This window comes from Stenella coeruleoalba (genome assembly GCF_951394435.1).
Source record: "Stenella coeruleoalba genome assembly, chromosome: 11".
NCBI lineage: Eukaryota > Metazoa > Chordata > Mammalia > Artiodactyla > Delphinidae > Stenella > Stenella coeruleoalba.
In genome coordinates, this window is record NC_137157.1 from 62,304,674 (window position 1) to 62,326,465 (window position 21,792).

At 41.1% G+C, this 21,792-nt stretch overlaps 1 protein-coding gene across 2 annotated transcripts in view; it reads right to left on the reverse strand.

Annotated features, from left to right (window-relative positions):
* The window catches only part of DIP2B (disco interacting protein 2 homolog B), a 232,092-nt gene that overhangs the window by 114,017 nt on the left and 96,283 nt on the right, over window positions 1–21,792 (reverse strand). For both annotated transcript variants that reach the window (XM_079938477.1, XM_079938476.1), the window contains exon 2: window positions 916–987. In XM_079938477.1, the coding sequence (XP_079794603.1) occupies window positions 916–987 (72 nt within the window). The remainder of the gene's footprint in view (window positions 1–915; window positions 988–21,792) is intronic.

Sequence of the window (21,792 nt, forward strand, 5' to 3'; positions counted from 1 at the left end):
AAGAATAATGCAGGAAGTAAAACAAGGACTTCAGTGAAATCGATTGGTATACCACCATTGCTCATTTATTTATTCCATTATCCATTCAACAAATATTTACAGACTATAAACCTTGTGCAAGGCTTGATATTAGAACCATGGGGGATCCAAAGTCCTCAAAGGATTATAATCCAGAAATAAAAGCAATTATTAGTTCCACAAAACACAGTCTTGTGGAAATGGACTCTAACTGACGGCAGGGGGGAAGTTAGAAATAAAGAAAAAACTCTTTATAGTAAAAGTGATTAAATAGAAACAGGCTATCAAAGGAAATTCTGGAGGCTGAGTAACTTTAAAAATATGATGACTTAGAAACAGACAGCCTTGCCTAGAGGCAAAGGTTCCAGCAACCCGCCTGGAATTAAGCACAGAAGTGACTCAGAACTTTCTGATATATAAAGAACACGCCAGTCTCTTTGCAGAAGGAATAAGTCAGGCTGTGAAATAGTTTAAAAGTTTATTTAGGGTTCTTACCCCCAAATGCTCAGGGACTGCAATCCTTGGGTTGCCTTGCAAACTAAATCTGTCCCTCCTTCTTATCTTTGCCCCACTTGCTCCTCTCCATTACAGTTCATGCTCAGGCATTTAAAAGATGCAGTTTTTCCATAACCTGGAATTTTCTGCCATTGAATCATGTCAGCTACGCATAGACACACTACCACTCAAGTTCTGTATAAATGATTTGATGACGTTGGGTATTTTAAAAGTGCCTACCACACAGCAGATGCTCAATTAAGATTCATTTCCTCCTTTCCTTCCTTCTGTTTTTTCTCTTCCCTGGTGAGGGAGGGAAAAAACAGGAACCAACAAAAAAGACAGGTCTCCTGTAAGACAGCATTCTTACTGAAAAGGTTTAAACCACTTCTCATTGCCTACCTTGTGTCTGCGGGATGTAAGGAGACAGGAGTTTTGACCTTTTCTTTTCATATCCCTTCTGTGTGATGTCCCCTAAAATAGCAAGAACAGAAACTTAGGTTATGCATTATTCTTACTCTGTGGTTGTTCACTGTAGAAATAAAATTAATTACAGAGTGTTACAGAATTACTACATAGAGAGTAGGAAAAAAATGTATAGTTCTTTGCCAAGGATTTTGCTATGTGTGATTTCCCACAGGATTGGAGCTGACTTCTTGTGGAAAATTGCAGGGTTTGTCCCTACACCAATCTAGCAGAGCAGTATGCTGCATCCCATGTCAGAGATTCCCAAGTTCCTAGGGCACCCCTGTTTCCGTGGTATTTAAGATATACCAAAATGGAACGTGGCAAGGCTGGCAGACAAATGAACTTCTCTCCAAGGTTTTAGTTTGACCAAATGAATGCAATTGACTTGGGAGGTATTCAATTACATTGCTCTACAGAACCACATAAAAATCAAAAGTCCAGTTAAGGGGAGAAGTCAAGGTTCACGCACTGGGATGGGATTTTTGAAATGCACTTTTGCACCCTAGGATCTGTGCTGGAACTTGGAGCTGGAATTCCCATATCCTCTCCACTTGGTTCACTGGTTTGTATTATTTCTATTCATGTGTGTCTTTTTCACAAGGTTAAATGAAAAAGTACATATACAATAAATGCAATAAGGATAAAACTGATTAATAGAGGAGAAACTCTGTGGCTGAAGAGTTCAAGAAATATGCTTGGTCCTAAAGAAAGGGTAGAAAATGGATGGGCAGAGAGCATGGTTAAAAGGACCAGGAAATGCAGCAGGAGAACAAAGGGACATTTAAGGGACAGTGAGTAATTCAAAGCTGGGGGAATAAATATATCTGGTGAATAAATATATGTGGTGGGGAGAAAAAAGCCTATTCTGATGGATACAGAGATTTGAAATCATGGGTGATGAACGTTAGATGTGTTGGCCTCAGCATCTGACTGATGGAGCAGATGGCGGAGAGGCAGCAGGGCTCACTGAAAGGCTTAAGCAGGCGAGTAACACTTGCATATCACAGAGTGCAGCAAGTTTACTCTTCCTGAGGAGCGTGGAACCAAGGTAAAAGCCAGAGAGGCTAGTTCTTGCCCCAGTGCTACTACAGTGATCTGGGCTAGTAGCTTAAATTAAAGATAGAGGTAGAAGGGATGAAAAGAAGTGAATGGATTAAGAGAGACATTAGGGAGGAAGACTAGATAGGATTTGATGACTGGTTCAGTGTAGGATGGAGAAGGTTTTTGGCTTGAGCAACCAGGCAGATGGTCATGATATTCTCTGACAGAGAAATACAGCAAGAAGTGCATGTTTGGTGGGTTGAAGAAGATGAGAGTTGAGCTTAGGAAAGGGCTATGAGACACACAGGAGGAGATGTCCAATCAACAGTTGGCTACATGAATCTAGAACTTCAGAAAGAGATATTGATTTGGAACCATCAGGATATAGTTGAAAAATAAATCGATACAATCTCTGGAATAATCTGGCAATTTCTATCAAAATTCTGATTCACCAACTGCACTTCTAGGAATTTATTCAACGATAAAATTCACAGAGGTGCACAAAAATCAGTATAGGAATATTCCCTGACCCATTCTTTGTCATGGAAAAACTGGAAGGTCTCTAGATGCTTACATTATAGACCATCTGTATCAGTGGCTTTCAACTAGGAATGACTTTGCCCTCCAGGGGACAACTGACAACGTCTGGAGACATTTTTGTCACAACTAGAGGAAGGGATGCTACTAGCATCTAAAAGATAGAGGCCAGGATGCTGCTAAGCATCCTGCAATGCACAGGACAGGCCCACGACAAAGAATTAACCAGTCTAAAGTGTCAGTAGTGTTGAGGACAAGAAACCCTGATCCACATGATATTATGCAGGTATTCCAAATGTACTGGCACAGGAAGCTCTCTAAAATATATTAAGGGGGGACTTCCCTGGTGGCGCAGTGGTTGAGACTCCACACTCCCAATGCAAGGGGCCCAGGTTCGATCCCTGATCAGGGAACTGGATCCCACATGTACGCTGTGGCTAAGAGTTCACGTGCCACAACTAAGGAGCCGACGAGCCGCAACTAGGGAGCCCTCCTGCCGCAACTAAGGAGCCCACGTGCCACAACTAAGGAGCCCACCTTAAGGAGCCCATGTGCTGCAACTGGGGAACCGGCAAGCCAAAACTTGAGACCTGGCACAACCAAATAACTAACTAAATAAAAATATTTAAAAACTTTTTTAGAATAAAATAAAATATATTAAGGGTAAAAGGCAAGTTGCAGAACACTAGGTATAATAGGAACTAATTTTGTAAAAAAAAAAGGTAATAGAAATGTTTGCATATATAAAGAAAATAGTCTAGAAGGCTATATATATACACACATATTAAATGTTTATCCTTGGGGGAATGAGATTATGGGGGATTTTCATTTGTTTTATATACTTTAACAGAGTTTGATTAAAAATAAAAAAAGCCTGAACGACTTGTATAATCTTGACAATAAAGTTTTTTTCATTAAGAATGAATAGTTCTGTAGATATATATTTGTTAACATAATAAGATGGTCAAATTATATAACAGGAAAAAAGGCAAGACACTAAACAGTTTACACAGTATATTCAATTTCTGGAATAACAACATTTTTCTACATACATGTATATGCACAGAAAAAATTCTGGATTTTCATACACCAAAATATTGAGTGGTTAGTTACGGCCTGCAAGATTATGGATTGGTTTTAGCTTCTTTGCAGTTTTGCTTGCCTGTATTTTATAAGTTTTCTACAATGAGCATCCATTATTTCAAGAAACAAACATTTTAAAACTGCAATCATGACTACTTACTAGACTGTACAAATTTAATCACAATGGCCCTTCATCTCTGTTTTCCTAGTGAAGTAAGAAAAACCCACAGTGCATTTTTGGAAATCAAAACCAAGCCTTGTCAAATCAGCAAACTGCAGAGTTTAGGTAATCTCTAATAACACACAAAACTAATAGAGATGTGGGAACCTACCAAGGAAACATTCCTGAGAAACAGGAAATCATGTCTTTTATTGCAAAAGAAACAAGCATTCTCCTGTCCCATTCCCCACTCACAAGCTCCCCTACCTCCACCACGCGCGCGCACACACACACACACACACACGCGCGCGTGCGCACACACACGCATGCACACATGCCACTCCCTGAAAAGCACAAAGACCACTTCTGCTGGCTCAGAACACATCTGATAAAGTGAAAGGCCTTTAAAAGCTTTCTTCAGTGTTTAGAGTATCAACCATTCACTGTCGGTAAATGATCGTGGGACAAACTGCTAGACTTGGTATCATGGACATTACTCAACAACCAACCATCCCGGGTTTTGAAAAAGGTCAATAAAGAGAGTCTGATTCAGCCATGCCAATTAGCTCCATTTGTTCCATAAACGAGCAAAGACAGTGAAGAGCCCTAGGAGAAGATGCACTGCAAAGAGAAGTGAGGACTATGGTGATATAACTTACAAATGCCCCCTCCCTTTTCTCTGAGTACAAGACCCTGCTCAAAAGTCACCTCCTCTGTGACACTTGCCACCAATTGTTAGTCACTTCCTCCTGGTGCCCCTACAACTCTGCACACACTTCTGTGATAGCACTCAGCACATCACCGGTATTTTAATTATTGGTTTACACATCTATGTCCCTACTAGACTGTGCACTGGAGGGCAGGGCCTGTGTCTTGTTTATCTCTGTAGCCCGCCTGCAGCCCGGCACAATAGACACTTATTGAATGAGTGACTCAATGAATTGGTAAAATGAAGGCAGTGAAAGAACAATAAATCAACGAGACACATGTGCTTGGGTGGAAAACTGGAAATGGGAGAATGAGTGGGGAATGGGTCTTTACATTAGCAGGAGCTGAAATGCCCAGGGAGAGAAATTTAGTGAACCAAAAGTTTACTGAAATTCGACAGCTAGACCTCGAAGGTGGCCAGAAAAGCAAGAGAGGAATAGTACATAAATCACTGGGCACTAAAATCGGAAGGAACTCCCACCAGATAGCGAGGTATCCCTTAGTCAGAGAGCAAGACCAGACAGAAGGAATTCAGTTATCCCACGTAACTGAATTTGTTATCCACATTTCTGTCATTGCCTCCTATAGTCTGTGCTCTTATCACTCTTACCACCTGTAGCTAAGCACTAAAGCAATGCTTTTTTTGCACTAAAAAAATGCTTTTTGCTGCACTAAAGCAATGCTTTCTAAACTTGCCCAATTTTTAAGAATCACCCGAGGAATTTGTAAAAATACAAATTCCCAGGCCCCTCCCATGAAGATGCTGATCCACTAAGCTTGGATTAAGATCCAGATACCTGTGTTTCTAACAAGTTCCTTCCAATGAGTCTCAAAATCAAATCGCTGCACTGAAGAATCCTGTCTGGAGTGTGCTGGACAGTTCTGCTGACTTAATGTGAGAAGGGTGCGTGAGAAGGTTGTCTCGGCGACATGGCCTCCAGGGAGAGCACGGAGCCTCGGGAGCTCACAGATACTAAGTCACACCACAGGCATTCTTACTCACAACAGATTTTTTGCCAGCTGGCATATAAAACAAAAAGGAGTGCCGTAACTATACCTGTATAAAATTTGCATTAAAATGGCATAGAGCTAAGTTAAACCTGTTGTTCAAGTTTTTTGAGAAGTAAACAAATACAGGGAGGATTAGCCTTCCCCTCCCACTAGGGTAACGTATTTCTTCACCCACTTAGTGAACACTCAGAAGAGTAGCCACTTCCAGAGGTCTGCAGCACCCAGCAGGTGTGAAGGCTCCTGGCCTGATGAGACAGGGACCCAAGAGACCAGCCCTGAGCAGTCAGAGACCCACGTGACCCAAGACTGTCTAGATGCTTCAGCACCACCACGGTCTTGAAGAGCCACACCAGACCGATGGAGAGATGGGTGTGTGGGGCAGAACAGAAAGGAAGCGTGTTCCCAACTTCTCTCCTCGCCACCTGGGATCAATGAAAGTGGCTTGGCTCAGGCAGCCCGCAACTCATCTCCCAGCAGAATGACAGAGCGCCTGGGAGGAGGTGGGTGCGAGCCTGCCAGCCAACCCAGCCTCTTAAAGGTCAGCGATGATAGGAGGAATAGTCCCACAAGTCAGTTAGCAGTTCGGGGAGTGTATGTTTACACTGGAGGAGCGGCACCATGCTGTGGTTCAGAACCTAAGAGCTAGACACAGCTGCACCTGGAGCACAGCCTTATCACTTCCTGGCTATCTGACTCTAGACAAGTTTCACTTAACCTCTTGATACGTGTCGGTTTCCATGTCTGCAAAATGGGGAACAATAATATCCATGTTGCAAAGTTTTTATTTGTGATTAAAAGTACTTAGTGTGGGGACTTCCCTGGTGGCACAGTGATTAAGAATCCACCTCCCAATGCAGGGGACACGGGTTCAAGCCCTGGCCTGGGAAGATCCCACATGCTGCGGAGCAACTAAGCCCGTGCGCCACAACTACTAAGCCTGCGTGCTGCAACTACTGAAGCCCGTGTGCCTAGAGCCCGTGCTCTGCAACAAGAGAAGCCACCGCAATGAGAAGCCCACACACCACAACAAAGAGTAGCCCCCACTCGCCGCAAGTAAAGAAAGCCTGCACGCAGCAACAAAGACCCAACATAGCCAAAAATAAATAAATAAAATAAATAAATTTTAAAAATTAAAAATATAAAAATAAAAGTACTTAGTGTGGGCTCTGGGATATCAAAAGTTCCAATAGCCATAAACATTTACTGAAGGCCTACCCTACTGGCTGGGTGGGGCAAGGGCAGGCAACTATGTTCAGAGAGAGGAGACAAGGCAAACAGCATCACTAATGCTCCACAATGAAGCGCCACGGACAGGTGCACACCAACTGCAGCGTGGGGCCCAGAAGGGAGTGTCGTGCTCTCTACTTGGGTACCGAAAGAAAGCTCTACAGAGTGGTGACATCGGTCTGGGTCTGGCCTTTCTACTATCAGAGCTATGACATGAACTCCTAATGGCGCAGTCACTTATTGCTTTACTAGTTTTCCTCTGCTGCATGGGTATGGCCGTGTTTGGTAGTTCCTTTATGATTCTCATCTCCCAGAGAGAAGCAGGGCAATGTTAAGTAATTCTCACAGATGACCTTGTGCAGCACCCTGAGCAATTAGGTGCTAAATAAACACAGGGTCTGGGAAATTCTGGAGGGTCACCAAGTCGGATGTAAGTATGGTGTTGTTGGACAAGGATTACAGCTTGTTGAGATCAAGGATTACAGCTCTAGCCATAAACTCTTTCTGCTCCGAAGGAAATAAAAAGGTATGTGCCACTGCAGCTCTGCCTCAAAGTCACACCTATTCAGTCAGAGGGGGCAATGGCTGGGGGGATTTGGAAGATGCCACAAAAAAACATTTTTGAGCACTGAATGGATGACACACAGAGTGTTAAGCAAAGATGAATAAAATAGTATCCATGTCTTCAAGAAGTTTCAGGTCTAAAAAAATAACTACGATAAAAGTGACAAGTGCTACATTAGAGATTATGTACAAAGTCTTACGTAAGTATGAAGGAAGTAACGGTGATAAAAGATAATTATAATATTCAATAAGAATAAATAAGTAAACAACAACAACACTTATCAAGGCCTTACTACGTATCAGTCTCCGTTGAAGAGCCTCACAGCAGTCTTATCAGGTGATATTATCATCATTCCCATGTTATAGGATGAGGAGAGTGAGGCACAGGAAGTTTAAGCAACTTGCCCGCAGTCATACCTAGTAAGTGCTATGGTCAAGAACTGAACCCAGGCAGACCTGGCTCCAGGGCGCCTCCTCTTAAACACTACACTACATTCATTTTCAGAGAGAAGCTCCAAATTCAGCTTCAGAAACACTGGGAAGACTTCACAGAAGTTGCTCTTGGGTGGGGTCTTGAAGGATGACTTCAGACAGAGAGACACTGAGGGTGAAGACACTATTTCTCAAACCCTCGGCTGTGAAAGAGAGTGGCATGCTTGGAGCAACAGGCGGATGTGAGAGCTGTAAATTCAGTCTCCCGCAAACACGGCAGGACACTGGCCCTACCGCTGCTCCTGCAGGTCCAGCCAAAGGGGAGCATCAACACGGGATCCTCAGAGGCTTGAAGTTTAGGGCTTATATAATCTCATGGGTCATCAATTTACTTCCCCCTTCCTTAAATGCCTCTATATAATGCAGCCACCATTCTAGATTTTCAAAATATTCTGACAATCCATTTAATCTGCCAAAAACTCCTCTTCAATATACAGGAAAGGCATGACCTTTATGACAGAACAAGAAACTGAGACATGAAAAGATAAATATCTTTTTTAAGGATACACGGCTAGACTAGAATCTGGGTCTTTGGTCTTATTGTTCTTTGTCCATTGTTCATTTGTAAGTGGCCCCCAAATCAGACACAATAAAAGTATAAAACTAACCTATTGTTCATAAAATGAACAGCATGGGACAAACAATTTTTATGACTCACCCCAAAATATAGATGACTTTCAAGAAGGCATTAAACACCAGTGGCACCACCACTACCACCCTGCCTGCAACAGGGCTCTGGGTGAATTGTCTCTTTTAGCTATTTTTTAAATGAGACAGCCAACTGTAGAAAATGTCCAAGTGCATTAAAAAAACAGTCAGCAAGAAGTGATCATACATCATTACTAAATACTCAGCTAAGGGAGAATGTGGCCTCTCTGTTTTGTTAAGGAGTAATTAGGAGGGAAAGAAATGAGAGACTGAGAAGAAAAAGTTCTAGAGTCATCACCTTTGAATCTATACCTGTATCTAAATCCTATTCTATCCTCTACATGTAAACGTTAGACCGGGAAGGTGGGACATGTTGGCTATGACTGGAGATGGGGAGTCGGACTGGGATTTATGGCTATTCGTATGTTAGGAATATAAATACACACATAGAGAGAAAGAGCCAAAGTATAGCTGAGAATGTGAATGGGGTCAGTCTTAGCAAAACTGAAAAGGGCAGAGGATTTGGATCATATCCAGGAGACATGGGCCAGAAGACAAAGAAAGTTATCGATCACTAAATTTTACCATGTTCTCCTTACAATGACAATTCCATTCAATGAATTACATGTACCAGCCACGGATCCTCCAAATATCCTCCTTCCAGAGGTGATACATAAAGGTTCACAAACATACAAAATAAAGGCTCATCATCACCGAAAACAATGGCCTTACCCCTTAAGCCAGATATAGAGGCGTTTTGGCCTTTGTCTTTTCCTACCTAGTTTTCTTCCCTTATCTGAACTAAAAGGGGCTAAGAGGACTCCAAAGAATGTGAAACCTTGAATTACTTTTAAAACTCTCTTAAGTTTCTTTCTGCACATAGATAGGACTAATCTTATGTTGAAAGGAGGGTGAAAAGATACAATATTTTCATAGTCTAGCAGAAGTAAACCTCTGTTAAAATACTTCAATCTGCTGAAAGATGAGAATTTTTATTTTATCTAATTTTTCTTTTGGAAAAAATCAGTGATTCTAAAGTATTCAACTGGCAGCCTAAAAAAGCTACGGTCTTCTCTTCTTTTAACTTTGCTAATCTTACAAAAGATTTTCAAGAAAATTTAACTTCAAGACATTCAAATTTCCATTCTCTGTAGATGTCCTCTCACCTCATTTAGGACAATAACTAGACATTTCCCACATCAAGAACTTGAGAGTAAGCCCAGACTGCTTTCTCCCAAAACTCAAATCATAGAATTGCTCTGGCTGCACCGTTCTGTTTTCTAGGTCAAATATATATGAATTCTTACAGATGGTATTTCACCTAAGGCACCCAGCAAGTTCAAACGAATAAAAAGCAACAGAGTAAAACACTTGAAACACACGGAGAAACCAAACTCTAAGGCTGCTACATCATCAGGCAGCGGCTAAACTAATTCATCTAATGCAAAAGGTATGTTCATGTGTCCATTAGAAAAACTATGTCTGCAAATGAGAGATCTGCTATACAAATGACCTGGATGTTTAACCAGGACAGGAGGAATCTCTGAGATGGTTCAGCCAGTAGAAGCAGCACAGGGTTTAGCAACAGGCAGACCTGGACCTGGGTTTGGACCCTCAATCTGCCATTTACTGGCTCCTGGACAAGTTACTGAACAACTCTGCCTCAGTTTCATAATAGGTAAAATTGGAATAACTCCTACCTTGAGGGCTTATGATGAGTCTTGAATGAGAGAATATATACAAAAGTTCCTGGCACGTAGCACAAACTCGACTAGCTGTATTTGACACCACCCCAGCCCCAGTCCCACCCTTAAGTCCTAATATTAACTTTATCCTTAAAAGGATTATTTAGAAAATTCTGGGTTGGTAGGTTCTCTTTAAAAAAAATAAAAAAATTTAAAAGAGGAGAGAGTGCATTGTCTCTAAAGACACATCATGGCACAGTTCTAGATCCTTAGCAGTAGGAGCCAGTGAAGTTAGTGACTTTGGGTGCTAAGAGTCTAAAAGAAGAAAAACATATCAAAGAGGAAGAACAAATATCTAAACCAGAAACGAGCAGATTAGTTCAAATAAATATATATAAATGTCTGTAAATAAAACTGTGCCATTATGCACAAAACAGGATGACATGCATCTGACTATGGATGTTGTAGTTTTAATTTAGGGCTAAAACTGCAAATGCCTCGAGTGGGTGGGGAATGGGAAAAAAAAAAAAAAGAAAAAGAGAAAACAGGTAATTTTCTTTACAGCTTCTTTTTTCCCTGATTTTTATCTTTAATTTTCCTCAGAAAATTAGAAAACCATTTCTTACAAGGACAGCTAGGTACATGCAATTACTCTGCCTTTATTCTAGCATCGATCAGAATAATTTTTTTAAACTAGGCAATATGTAATGACATCTATACCATTCATGGAATCTGAATTGAACAGTGCATGGTGCCAGGCAATCTTTGTCAATGGTGCAGATGAAATTAACAATGAATCGAAAATCTGAGTATGTCCTCTCTCAAGTACAGAAATAAAGTGAAAATTTTTAAACACAGGAAGAATTTTGTTGGTAGCTAGTTCATACTGCTCTGGAAACCAAAGATGCTCAGGGAAAAATATAAGTAGGGAGAATACCACCACTGTTGTAGTATGTGGATCACAAAATAAGCAACTTGTTTGATTTCAGATTCCAGGTGTCAGAAGACTTATGTTTTCTTCTCTGTTTTGCTCCAAACTAGGTCTCTGATCCTGGGCAAGCCACTATACTTCTCTGGGCCTCGGTTTCCATATATGTAGAAATAAGGATCAAATGAGCTCTAAGGCTGCTTTTGGTCAATGTTTGATGAACGCCACTTGCCTGGCACTGCTATGTGTGACAAGGCAAAAACCAAGGGAAGGGGCTTCCCTGGTGACACAGTGGTTGAGAGTCCGCCTGCCGATGCAGGGGACACGGGTTTGTGCCCCGGTCCGGGAAGATCCCACATGCCATGGAGCGGCTGGGCCCGTGAGCCATGGCCGCTGAGCCTGCACGTCCGGAGCCTGTGCTCCGCAACGGGAGAGGCCACAACAGTGAGAGGCCCGCGTACGGCAAAAAAAAATGAGCTCTGGGTAAGATATATACATTCTCTCCATCACTGTAGAAGGTGGGAGCTGAAAGCTTGGGTGTGAATGATATCATCAGAGGGAGTACAGTGTGAAAAGAGAAGAAGGCCAGAAAAGAAATCCTAGAGAAAACTAACATTTAAAGAATGGGCAGAGTTAAAAGAGATGATACTGGGACACAGCAGGGAGACCAGGAGGGCACAGGGGGACGGAGGAGAGAAGAGGGAGAGGGAAAGCGAGAAGGAGATGATGAATAATGTACACTGTCACAAATATAAAATCAGAATCGAAAAGCACCAGCTAGCTTTGGCAGCTAGATCGCCAGTGGCCCAGTTAAGAACAGTTTTAAAGGAACTTGAGGAAGAAGACAGATTATTTACAGTACTAAAGCATAGATAAGTGGTAATATGAGAGTAACAGATTTTTTTCTTTCAATATGTTTTGTTATAAAGTGAACAAGATATGGGGCAGTATCTACAGAAGGCTACAGAGTCAAGGAGAATGAGTCTTCTTTTCTTTCTCTTGAAGATGGACAAATTTACGTATTATAGAGAAAGAGCTATTAGAAAGAGGGTGAAACACTGATTCAACCAACAAAAACTAAGAACTTGCTACCTGCAAAGCACTACTTTAGAGGTACAGAACAGAAGAGGATGGACTTGGTCCCAAAATTTATAGTCATGGTCATGAGTTTTCCAGCACAGAGATATCCTTATAATGACAATCATATAATGAATGGCTTAAATACAAGTTTGATAAGGGCTGCACAGAAGTTGTCCAGGGGCTGAGAGGGCTCTGACAGACGTCAGCAGGCATGTTGCTCAGCGCAAACCTGCAGGCAGTTTCTGGGCAGCTAGCTGGGTAAGGCTGTTCTGAGGAAGTGGGTGACGTTTAAACTGAGACCTTAAAAAAAAAATGAATACATTAATTATTTTGAAAACGACACAGAAGCTGGGGGCAGGGGCAGTGGGCCTGCAGTAGCGCTAAGCACATCCCCTGAGAAGACCTTGAGGGGGACACGTCTGGGAGGGAGCACAGCTGAAAGCCAGTGCGGCCAGTGGGGTGAGATGAGGTAGGGGAGGCAGCAGGGGCCCAGATCCTGCAGGGTCCTGGAGACCATGCAAAGGTTTAGGGATTTCATTATAAATGAGAGAGAAAGCCTTTGAAGGGCTTTAAGCAGGAGAGTAACATGATGAAACAGAGCCAGGGAACAAGGCAACTGACAAGGGCTGAAGTTCCTGAAAGGATTAGAGGGAATAAGATCCAGAGCTGGGGGTAGGGGTACCTCATGGGTCAACCTATGCTGGGAATGTGGTCTGTGTCCTTGATCTGTGAGTGCTTCCTGGGTGTGGAACCGTTTATCCTCAGCCCTTGGGCTGCCTGACAGAGCTTAGAGAAGCTGGGAACCCTGGAGCAGTCACCTCAAGCAGGCAAACAGCCTTTTTAATCCCACTGTCCTGAGCAAATATTATCATTTTCTGTGTCTGTCAGGATGCATGAAAGATTGGAAGTGCTGTAGGACTTTAATGATATCCCTTTCTCGGAGAAAGGAGATAAGGATGGATAAGGCAGTACAGTTGCTGAGGGAGCCCTGGGGGCGGGGGTGGGATGGGGGGCAGAAGACAAAGGGACTCTGGTCAGATGACCTCTAAATTTCTTTCTGCATAGGCATCAGAGTAAAGGTTTTTGATCTATTTTCCCCCTACTTTCATTTAGTACTTACCTCATGCCAGGTACCATTCATCAAAACATTCACCATGTAGGGACTTCCTTGGTAGTGCAGTGGTTAAGACTCCGCGCTCCCAATTCAGGGGACCCGCGGTCGATCCCTGGCCAGGGAACTAGATCACACATGCATGCCGCAACTAAGAGTTTGCATGCCACAACTAAGGAGCCCACCTGCTGCAACTAAAGGGCCCATGTGCCGCAACTAAGGAGCCAGCAAGCCACAACTAAGGAGCCCACCTGTTGCAACTAAGACCTGGCACAACCAACCAAATAAATAAATAAATAAACAAACAAACATTCACATGTGTTAACTCACTTAATCTTCAAAACAATCCCATAAGTGGTATTATTATTAGTCCCAGTTTTCAGGCGACAAAGTGAGGCACAGGGAGATTAAGTTACCTTCACAGGACACACTACTGTGAGAGAGCCAGCTTCAAACTAGACGGTCTGGCTCCAGGGTCCAAGCTCTTAACCACTACTCAACACTGCCTTGCTAAGGCTCTTTGCTGAGAGGGACCAAAGAGCTGGAAGAGAGGGTTTTGGTAAAGATATTGAGTTGCCACTATAAGAATAGGAGGTAAAGCAGGAACTAACACACCATCGTAAAGCAATTATACTCCAATAAAGATGTTAAAAAAAAAGAATAGGAGGCACATACTCTGAAGTTGATATAGTGTGTAGTCCCAGCTCTGCCAGTTGTGTCTGAAAAAAGTTAATCTCTCTAAGCCTCAATTTCCTCAGCTATAAAACAAAGATAATAGAATATACACTTTGTGAGGATTAAAGCAATAATACGTGCAAAGTTCTTAGTTCCTAGCACTTAATAACATCTGCTACTCTAATGGCAGAGGGGGTTAACTAAAGAGATGAGAGTGTGTCAGGCACTGACGAGAGTCCAGGGAGAGAGGAGAAAAGGAACTTTTAGTGACACCAATTTCCAGTTTTGTGATTTTCTCCAGTAACCTCTGGGAGAAGGCTGATGGTCTGAATAACTGAGAGCTGGGTTTTAACAAGAAAGGGGAATGGAAGGGAAGGAGGATGATGGGACCCAGGCTAGCAAGTATTTATTAACAATCAATCAATAATAAATACTCGTTGAATAAATGATTTGTAATACCATCAACCTAACTTCTATAACTTTTTAAAGTTTCTATGGGGAAAGCACTCAATTCACCTTGAGATAGCAGAATACATCACCCTCCAGAAGAAATAATAGGATTCCAAAAGGAGAGAGTACCGAAAGGAATTAGAGAAGGGAGATCAGGAAGGTATATAAAGGTTCCCTGCTAGGCTAATTCTCCTTTCCCACCCCCCATACCTGTTTTTCATTTCTCACTTTGAACCTACTAAACACCAAAAAACAACACCAAAAAACAACAGCCAAAAAACAAAAAAAACGATTAAAGACAAAAACCATGAAAAAAGTGATAAGGAAGACTAAAGATTAGTTTATGTTGTAGAAGAAACACTAAAAATTGAAATGTTCTTTGGCATTTCCGCCTAAAAGGCCTGGGGGGCAGGGGCAGAGTCTATAAATGAAGAGATAATTGCTGGTGCAGGGAGCAGCTTTGTGGGAATTGGTAGAAACTGAGAAGGGGATCAGGTCTGGTGAAAGAGTGACTGAGGGATGGGTTACTAGAGGAAGGGAGAGGATAAAGCTATCAGAAGAGGAAAACGGAGTTCCTAAATCCAACGGGGTCCATCCTGAATCAGACTTCCATAAAAGATGGCCAGATGCTGCTGCCAGTTCCTCTTTCTACCATGGCAAAATTTAAAAGAACTAGCTGGTGGTAACTATTTTTAAAGATTAAATAAAAACAACCCACACCCCTCAATGCAGCCTCAACAAAAAGAATAAATGTTAAATGTTAATAATACTCTCAGGAATAGAGGCTCCCTGAGCAAAAGCAAAAAGAATAAAAATGATTTGCAGCTACACAATTGGTAATAGAAAGCTGCCCGTGGCTTTTCACTGGCCCAGGAGATAATATCCTTAGCAGGTAAAAAAAAAAAGTAGAGTGAAAGAAAGAAATGGGATAAAAACGGCTTAAGGATTTTTACAAATGACTTGTAATTTTGTATACACCATTCACCAGTGTTTAGGAGCTGTAACTTTCGGTTTGGCTGACAAAGAATGGTTTCTTTCTTTCTGTAATGTGTGTGTCTCTTGTTTCCCTGGAGATATTTAAATCTCCAATACCATTACCTAAAAAATCTACTTCTTTCCCGCAGTTTCACTTGGAGAAAAAAACAACAACAAATTCCTTCCTAAAATAGCAAAGACAACAATGCGAGGAATAATACTTCAGAGGCTGAACAGATATTTCCTGTACTTCACTTGAGGTACTAATCACAATCAAAATTAGGAATTAAAAGGAAAAAAACACCACTACTGACACTTATCCTCAGTAACAACAAAATACCCAGTATACCATTCTTGCCCTACCCTCATCACCCCCCCAAAACAAGACACTGCTTGCTACATGTCTGAATATTACAAAAATAAACTTTGAGAGCTGTCAATACATGGAAATGTGAATATTAAGCAGGATAAACATTCATCATAATAACAGTAGTGTAAGTAATGAGAAAAGCTACTGTTCTAGAGTAAAAGCTAGAAATAATCAAAAGTTGGATTTGTTTAATTAGTAGCTGTATACTTAGAATTTTTTTAAAACTTTACTATTAAAATTCTTTCATTCAAAATATTTTGTTGAGACTTCCCTGGTGGCGCAGTGGTTAAGAATCCGCCTGCCAATGCAGGGGACACGGGTTCGAGCCCTGGTCCGGGAAGATCCCACATGCCGCCGAGCAACTAAGCCCGTGCACCACAACTACTGAACCTGCGCTCTAGAGCCTGTGAGCCACAACTACTGAGCCCGTGTGCCACAACTACTGAAGCCTGCGCACCTAGAGCCTGTGCTCCGCAACAAAAAAAGCCACCGCAATGAGAAGCCCGTGCACTGCAACGAAGAGTAGCCCCCGCTCGCCCCAACTAGAGAAACCCCACGCACAGCAACAAAGACCCAACGCAGCCAAAAATAAATAAATAAAATAAATAAATTTTAAAAATATATATATATTTTGTCATTGTGAATTTGAAATACTATTTCTTTATTATCTTTCCCATTTGAAGTGTTTTTGCAATGTAGTTTTTTCAGAATGCAATTTTGATATTTTAACAGAACATGAAAGGTGAGGAAACAGTATAAAAAACCAAGTATAAAAGAAAGAAAAGCCAAGCATAAGCAGTTTGTGTGCCAAGGAGTTTAAAGACAGACAAGTGCCCCCACCAACTCTTTTCTTCTCCAGAAGAGAATTTTTAGCTGGGTAAAACAACCCTCAGGATAAAAACCACATTTCGCGGTCCCCTCACAGCTAGGTGTGGTCAAATAACTAAGTTCTGGCCAATGTGGTCCAGACAGAAAGAATGTGTGCAACTTTCAGGTCCTGCTCTTTAAGGGAAAAAGCACGTCCTCCCTTTTTCTCCCTTCCTGACAGCTGAAATGGGACTGTGGTGAGCAGTCATCTTGGACACGGGCTGACGGCCAGATCCAAGGATGGTGAAGTTCAGGACAGAAAGAGCCCAGAGACTGACGACCTCATGGAGCAGAGTGGCCACACTAGTGCAGACTATTACATAACACAGAAATCAACTTCTATTGGGTTTAAGTACCTGTTATTTGGTATCTCTGTTACATACAGTCAAACCCATAATTCGACAAATATATAGTAAATGAAGTGATTTCCAGTCTGTGGCAGCAAATAATTGCTGCTACTTGTGTCCCCACCAGAAGCACAAACCATGGCACTAAAACTGTTAAAAGCTAATTTAACTGTTACATAGGTGAGACATACCCTCATCAACTTCTCACTGTTAATCCTCTTGATAAATCTTTTTTCACAACCAGTTTTATGCACATGTGATTTTGATCCAGGCTGAATTCTTATAAAGTAAATCTGGTTTACTTATCTGAAATCAAAATATTGCACAGCAACTCTTTGTAAAATTATCTAAGAACACACATTAAGAGTCTTGAACTGGGCACATCAATACACTGTGCATGTTAAATATTTCTGATAGATGCCGTTTCCATGAAAGGTTTTTAGCACAATCAGGATGGCATTTCTACACTGTGCTTGTGTTTATTTTTATTCTTAAAGTTAAAACAGCAATCATTTGATATGCTGAGCTCCCCATCAAAATATTACCTAAATAAACCCCCAGTTAAAAATAGATGCTTGAACACAAATTCCAATTACCAATTTGCCAACTGTTGAAGGACTACAGCCTGGAAATAAGCAAGCTGTTTGAGGAATGATGTTTTCAGACTAAGAGCTTGCTATACCAGAGCCATTAGTAATCCAGGAAATTCTCTGAGCTTCAACAAGAGCAACTCTGCTTTTACTGATAACACTCAATCATGCTTCAGTGTAAGACTGTGTTTGAACAAAAACCCCTCACCTTAGCCAAAAGACTTTAAAACTACCTAATATACAGCTAATAGACATAGAGCAATAAGCATATAGCTACTGCTGAAAAAAAATAGCTGTCAAGTAAAGGAAGAAAGATAAATCATTGGAAAGACCTGATGTGATGAAAAGAAGTAATGAGATTATCATTAAAAAAATTGTTTTTAATGTTTAAAATCTTTTGGATATTCCATGTCTGTGTGACGCTCCAAAAGTCAAACAGATCTAGGTCGTAAGCCTAGCTCATCACTTAGCAGCTTTGTCTCTTTGGACCAATTACTTAAGTTTCCTGGGTCCTTGTTTTTTCCATCTGTAAAATGAGGAAACCTGTACTTGTCTCACAGGACTGTTAACAGGATTGGGAATGTACACAAAGCTCCTAGCAGTGTGCTTAGTTCAGAGCAGACAATCAATAAATGCTACTTCCCCTCTCCACCCACTCTGCCCCTGCCACCAAACACCAAACTCTCAGAACAAATTTCAAATGAAAGGGTTCTAGGTGGGTTGTATGCCTTTTTGCAATGAGTGATATTTATGTTGGAGATCAGCTAAAAACACTTCCCTGGATGAAACCATACATTCACACAAAAATTTGCACATGCATGTTGATAGCATTATTCACAACCAAACAGTAGAAACAATTCAAATGTCCAACAACTGACGAATGGATAAACAAAGTATGGTATGTCCAAACCCAGAATATTATCCAGCAATAAAAAGGAATAAAGTACTGGTACATGTTACAACATGGATGGCCTTGAAAACATTATGTTAAGTGAAAGAAGCCAGTCACAAAAGACTGAATTTTGTATGATTCCATTTACATGAAATGTCCAGAAGAATCAAATCCATAGAGGGAGAAAGTAGAAGGGGTGGAGTGGATGGAAAGTGACAGCTGATGGGTATGGGGTTTCCTTTGGGGGTGATGAAAGTGTTTTAAAACTAGATTGTAATGATGGTTGCACAACACTGAACTTACTAAAAAACACTGAATTACATACTTTAAATGGGTAAATTATGTGGCATGTGAATTATACCTCAATGAAGCTTTAAAAAAACCTCACTGCGGGGCTTCCCTGGCAGTGCAGTTGTTAAGAATCCACCTGCCAATGCAGGGGACACAGGTTCGAGCCCTGGTCCGGGAAGATCCCACATGCCGTGGAGCAACTAAGCCTGTGTGCCACAACTACTGAGCCTGCGCTCTAAAGCCCACGAGCCACAACTACTGAAGCCCACGCACCTAGAGCCCATGCTCCGCAACAAAGAGAAGCCACCGCAATGAGAAGTCCGTGCACCGCAAAGAGTAGCCCCCTGCTCATCGCCACTAGAAAAAGCCCGTGTGCAGCAACGAAGACCCAATGCAGCCAAAAATAAAATAAATTAAAAAAATAAAAATAAACCACCTCATTGCATCTAAAATGTAATAAATCAAATCACGGCTATTCAAAATATACTATCATCAAGAAAATAGACTACACTGGTGGGTATGTGTATATAAACCTCTAAGTCACTTTATAATGTCTTTAGCAGTTCATCATGTTTGTTTCTTTCTACTCATTATATACAATGGACACCTTATCTCCTGTGCACCTCAAATGATACCAGCTATGTACCATACTTGAGAAAACTGAGAAGAGCCACTCAGCTTAAATCTCTTGTAGAATTCTAATTGATATACATTCTTTTTAAACAAATAGAACATTTATGAAAACTGACCACATACTAGACCATAACGTAAGTTATAAACATGTCAAAGAACTGCTATCCTACAGACCACTTCATATGTCAACAATACAATACAAATCAATAAAAGGTAACTTTTTTTAAAGGCCGGCTATAAAAAACAGTCTACTGTGCCATTTACTTGTATTACATACTGTGCATGTAATATATATATATACTGCCACTTGATAATGTTAGTTCATAAGGAAATGGGCTGAGGTTGGGTGTATGTTTGCATACTGCCAACAGACCTCGTTATACTTAACACATTTGTTTCTCAAAAAATGTATATAATCAATCATATTTAGGAGCATTTGGGAATTTGCTATTTAAAGCATTCATGGAGTAAACCTTTTTGTACTATAAATAATTATTGCCTAACTCATCTGCACTTAATTCTTTCAAAAGCTTATTCTGTATTTCACAGGGAATTCAGTACACTATCACTATCTGGGAGAATACAATCCATCAGGAGCTTGCATGAGATGCAAAACAATACAGAGAAAGGAATTTGGTGCTCTGGTCAGTGCCAAGGTCAACATTTCCCCAAAGTGTTCTTCTAATTCAGCAAGCCAAGGCCTGGAACCAGTCCACGGCTTTATCATCACTGTGGATTTATCCTTGAGCAGTTCCTGAGAAAAGACCTCCACTGGGTCTTATCTCGGCAGAAAAATGGGACCAAGCTTCAATCACTTCAGGTGACCAACTAGCTTAAAAATCTGAAAGACAGCCACTGATCTTCCTCACCACTAAAATGGCAAGCCAAGTCATAGCTCTCCCCTTTCCTTTCCAGGCTAATGTCACTGAACCACTTGAGCCTCTTTTGAAAGACCCAATTCCCAACTGCTTGCTTTTTATTAGACTAGGCAGTCTTCAGATGAAGACAAAACTAAGTGCTCATTTCTTGGACTGTGATGTTCTCTTCTCCTGGTTCGTCCACCCTCCCTAGTCCTCTTTTCAGACCTGGACATATCAAAGGCAACACTATATTCTTTGCTAATTTATAAAAAGGCATGATCTTGTCAATCTTGTCTATTGCCTCTTTAAATTGACATCACTTGTTTATTTGCTTGAGAAAACTAGTTGCTGCAAATATTAAATACTGAATTTTAACTTAGATACCAATTATATTGCTGAATAATGTATGTATTAAGTTACATAAACTTTGATGCTACCATACCATTTGTGAGTGTGCAAATTGCTGCTCTATTTCTACCTCATTTCTTTCTATAGATTCCTAGAAGGGAAGATGGAAACTACTTTAGTAAATTAATATACAAGCTTTAAATTTGAAACATATGAACCTGCTCAAGGCTGACAAGGGGGATTTCCAGAACTCCAAAAGCTCCTTTGTGATCCAGCCCTGAGTGGCTAATAACAAGAGCGAGAGAACTTTTGCTCTCTGATCACAGGATCATTATGTTGACTTATATAATAGGATCAGTAACTGTAGAACCAGGAGAAGACAGACCAGAAAACACAGGGGTGAAGATGGTGCCTAGAACAAAATCATATGCAAACAGATTTGGGCTCTTTAGAGACTGGGGATGAGACAGGGTAATATTTAAGTGCTAGAATAGAAGTAACAGGTTAAATAGGAAGCAAGGTGTAGTAAGAATGCATAGAAACATTACAAAGGCCGACAAAAACATCCTACTGTGAGGCAACGTGGCATACTCGTTAGTGTCCCAAATCTGGAGCCAGATGCTTGGGTTTAATGCCTGGCTAAGATGTAAAAACACAATGTATAAATCATAAAATATATAAAACATGAAAAGCAAACATACTTTTAAGTTAAAAGGCTCCCCTGGTCAGCCTGTTCCACACACCTTGTACTGTCCACATAAACATACATAAGCATGCACATACGTAAGTATGTGTTACTAATCTCTCACTCAGCCAGTGCTGATGGCCTGCGAGGAGTCAGGCACTGGTCTAGGTGCTTGGAGTGTGCCAGAGCAGACAAAGACTCCCTTGTGGAGCTTAGATCTGAGGGAAGAGATAGACAGTAAACTATAAACATAACAAGTGGATACATTATATAGAATGTTACAAGGTGGAAAATGCTTTGGAAAAAGAAAAATTTAGAAGAAGGAGAGCAGAGTATGGGGGGATGTTCATCAGGCGGTAGCATTAAATAGGGCAATCAGGCAGAACTCATTTGAGAATGTGAGATTTGAGCAGAACCTGAGGCAGGAGTTAGTCATACAGACATCTTGAGAAGAGCCTTCTGGTAGGAATCTTCCGGGAAGAGGAAACAGCTATGCAAATCAATGAATTGAGAAATATGAACATGTTTCAAGCTTTAACACAACACTAGAAGC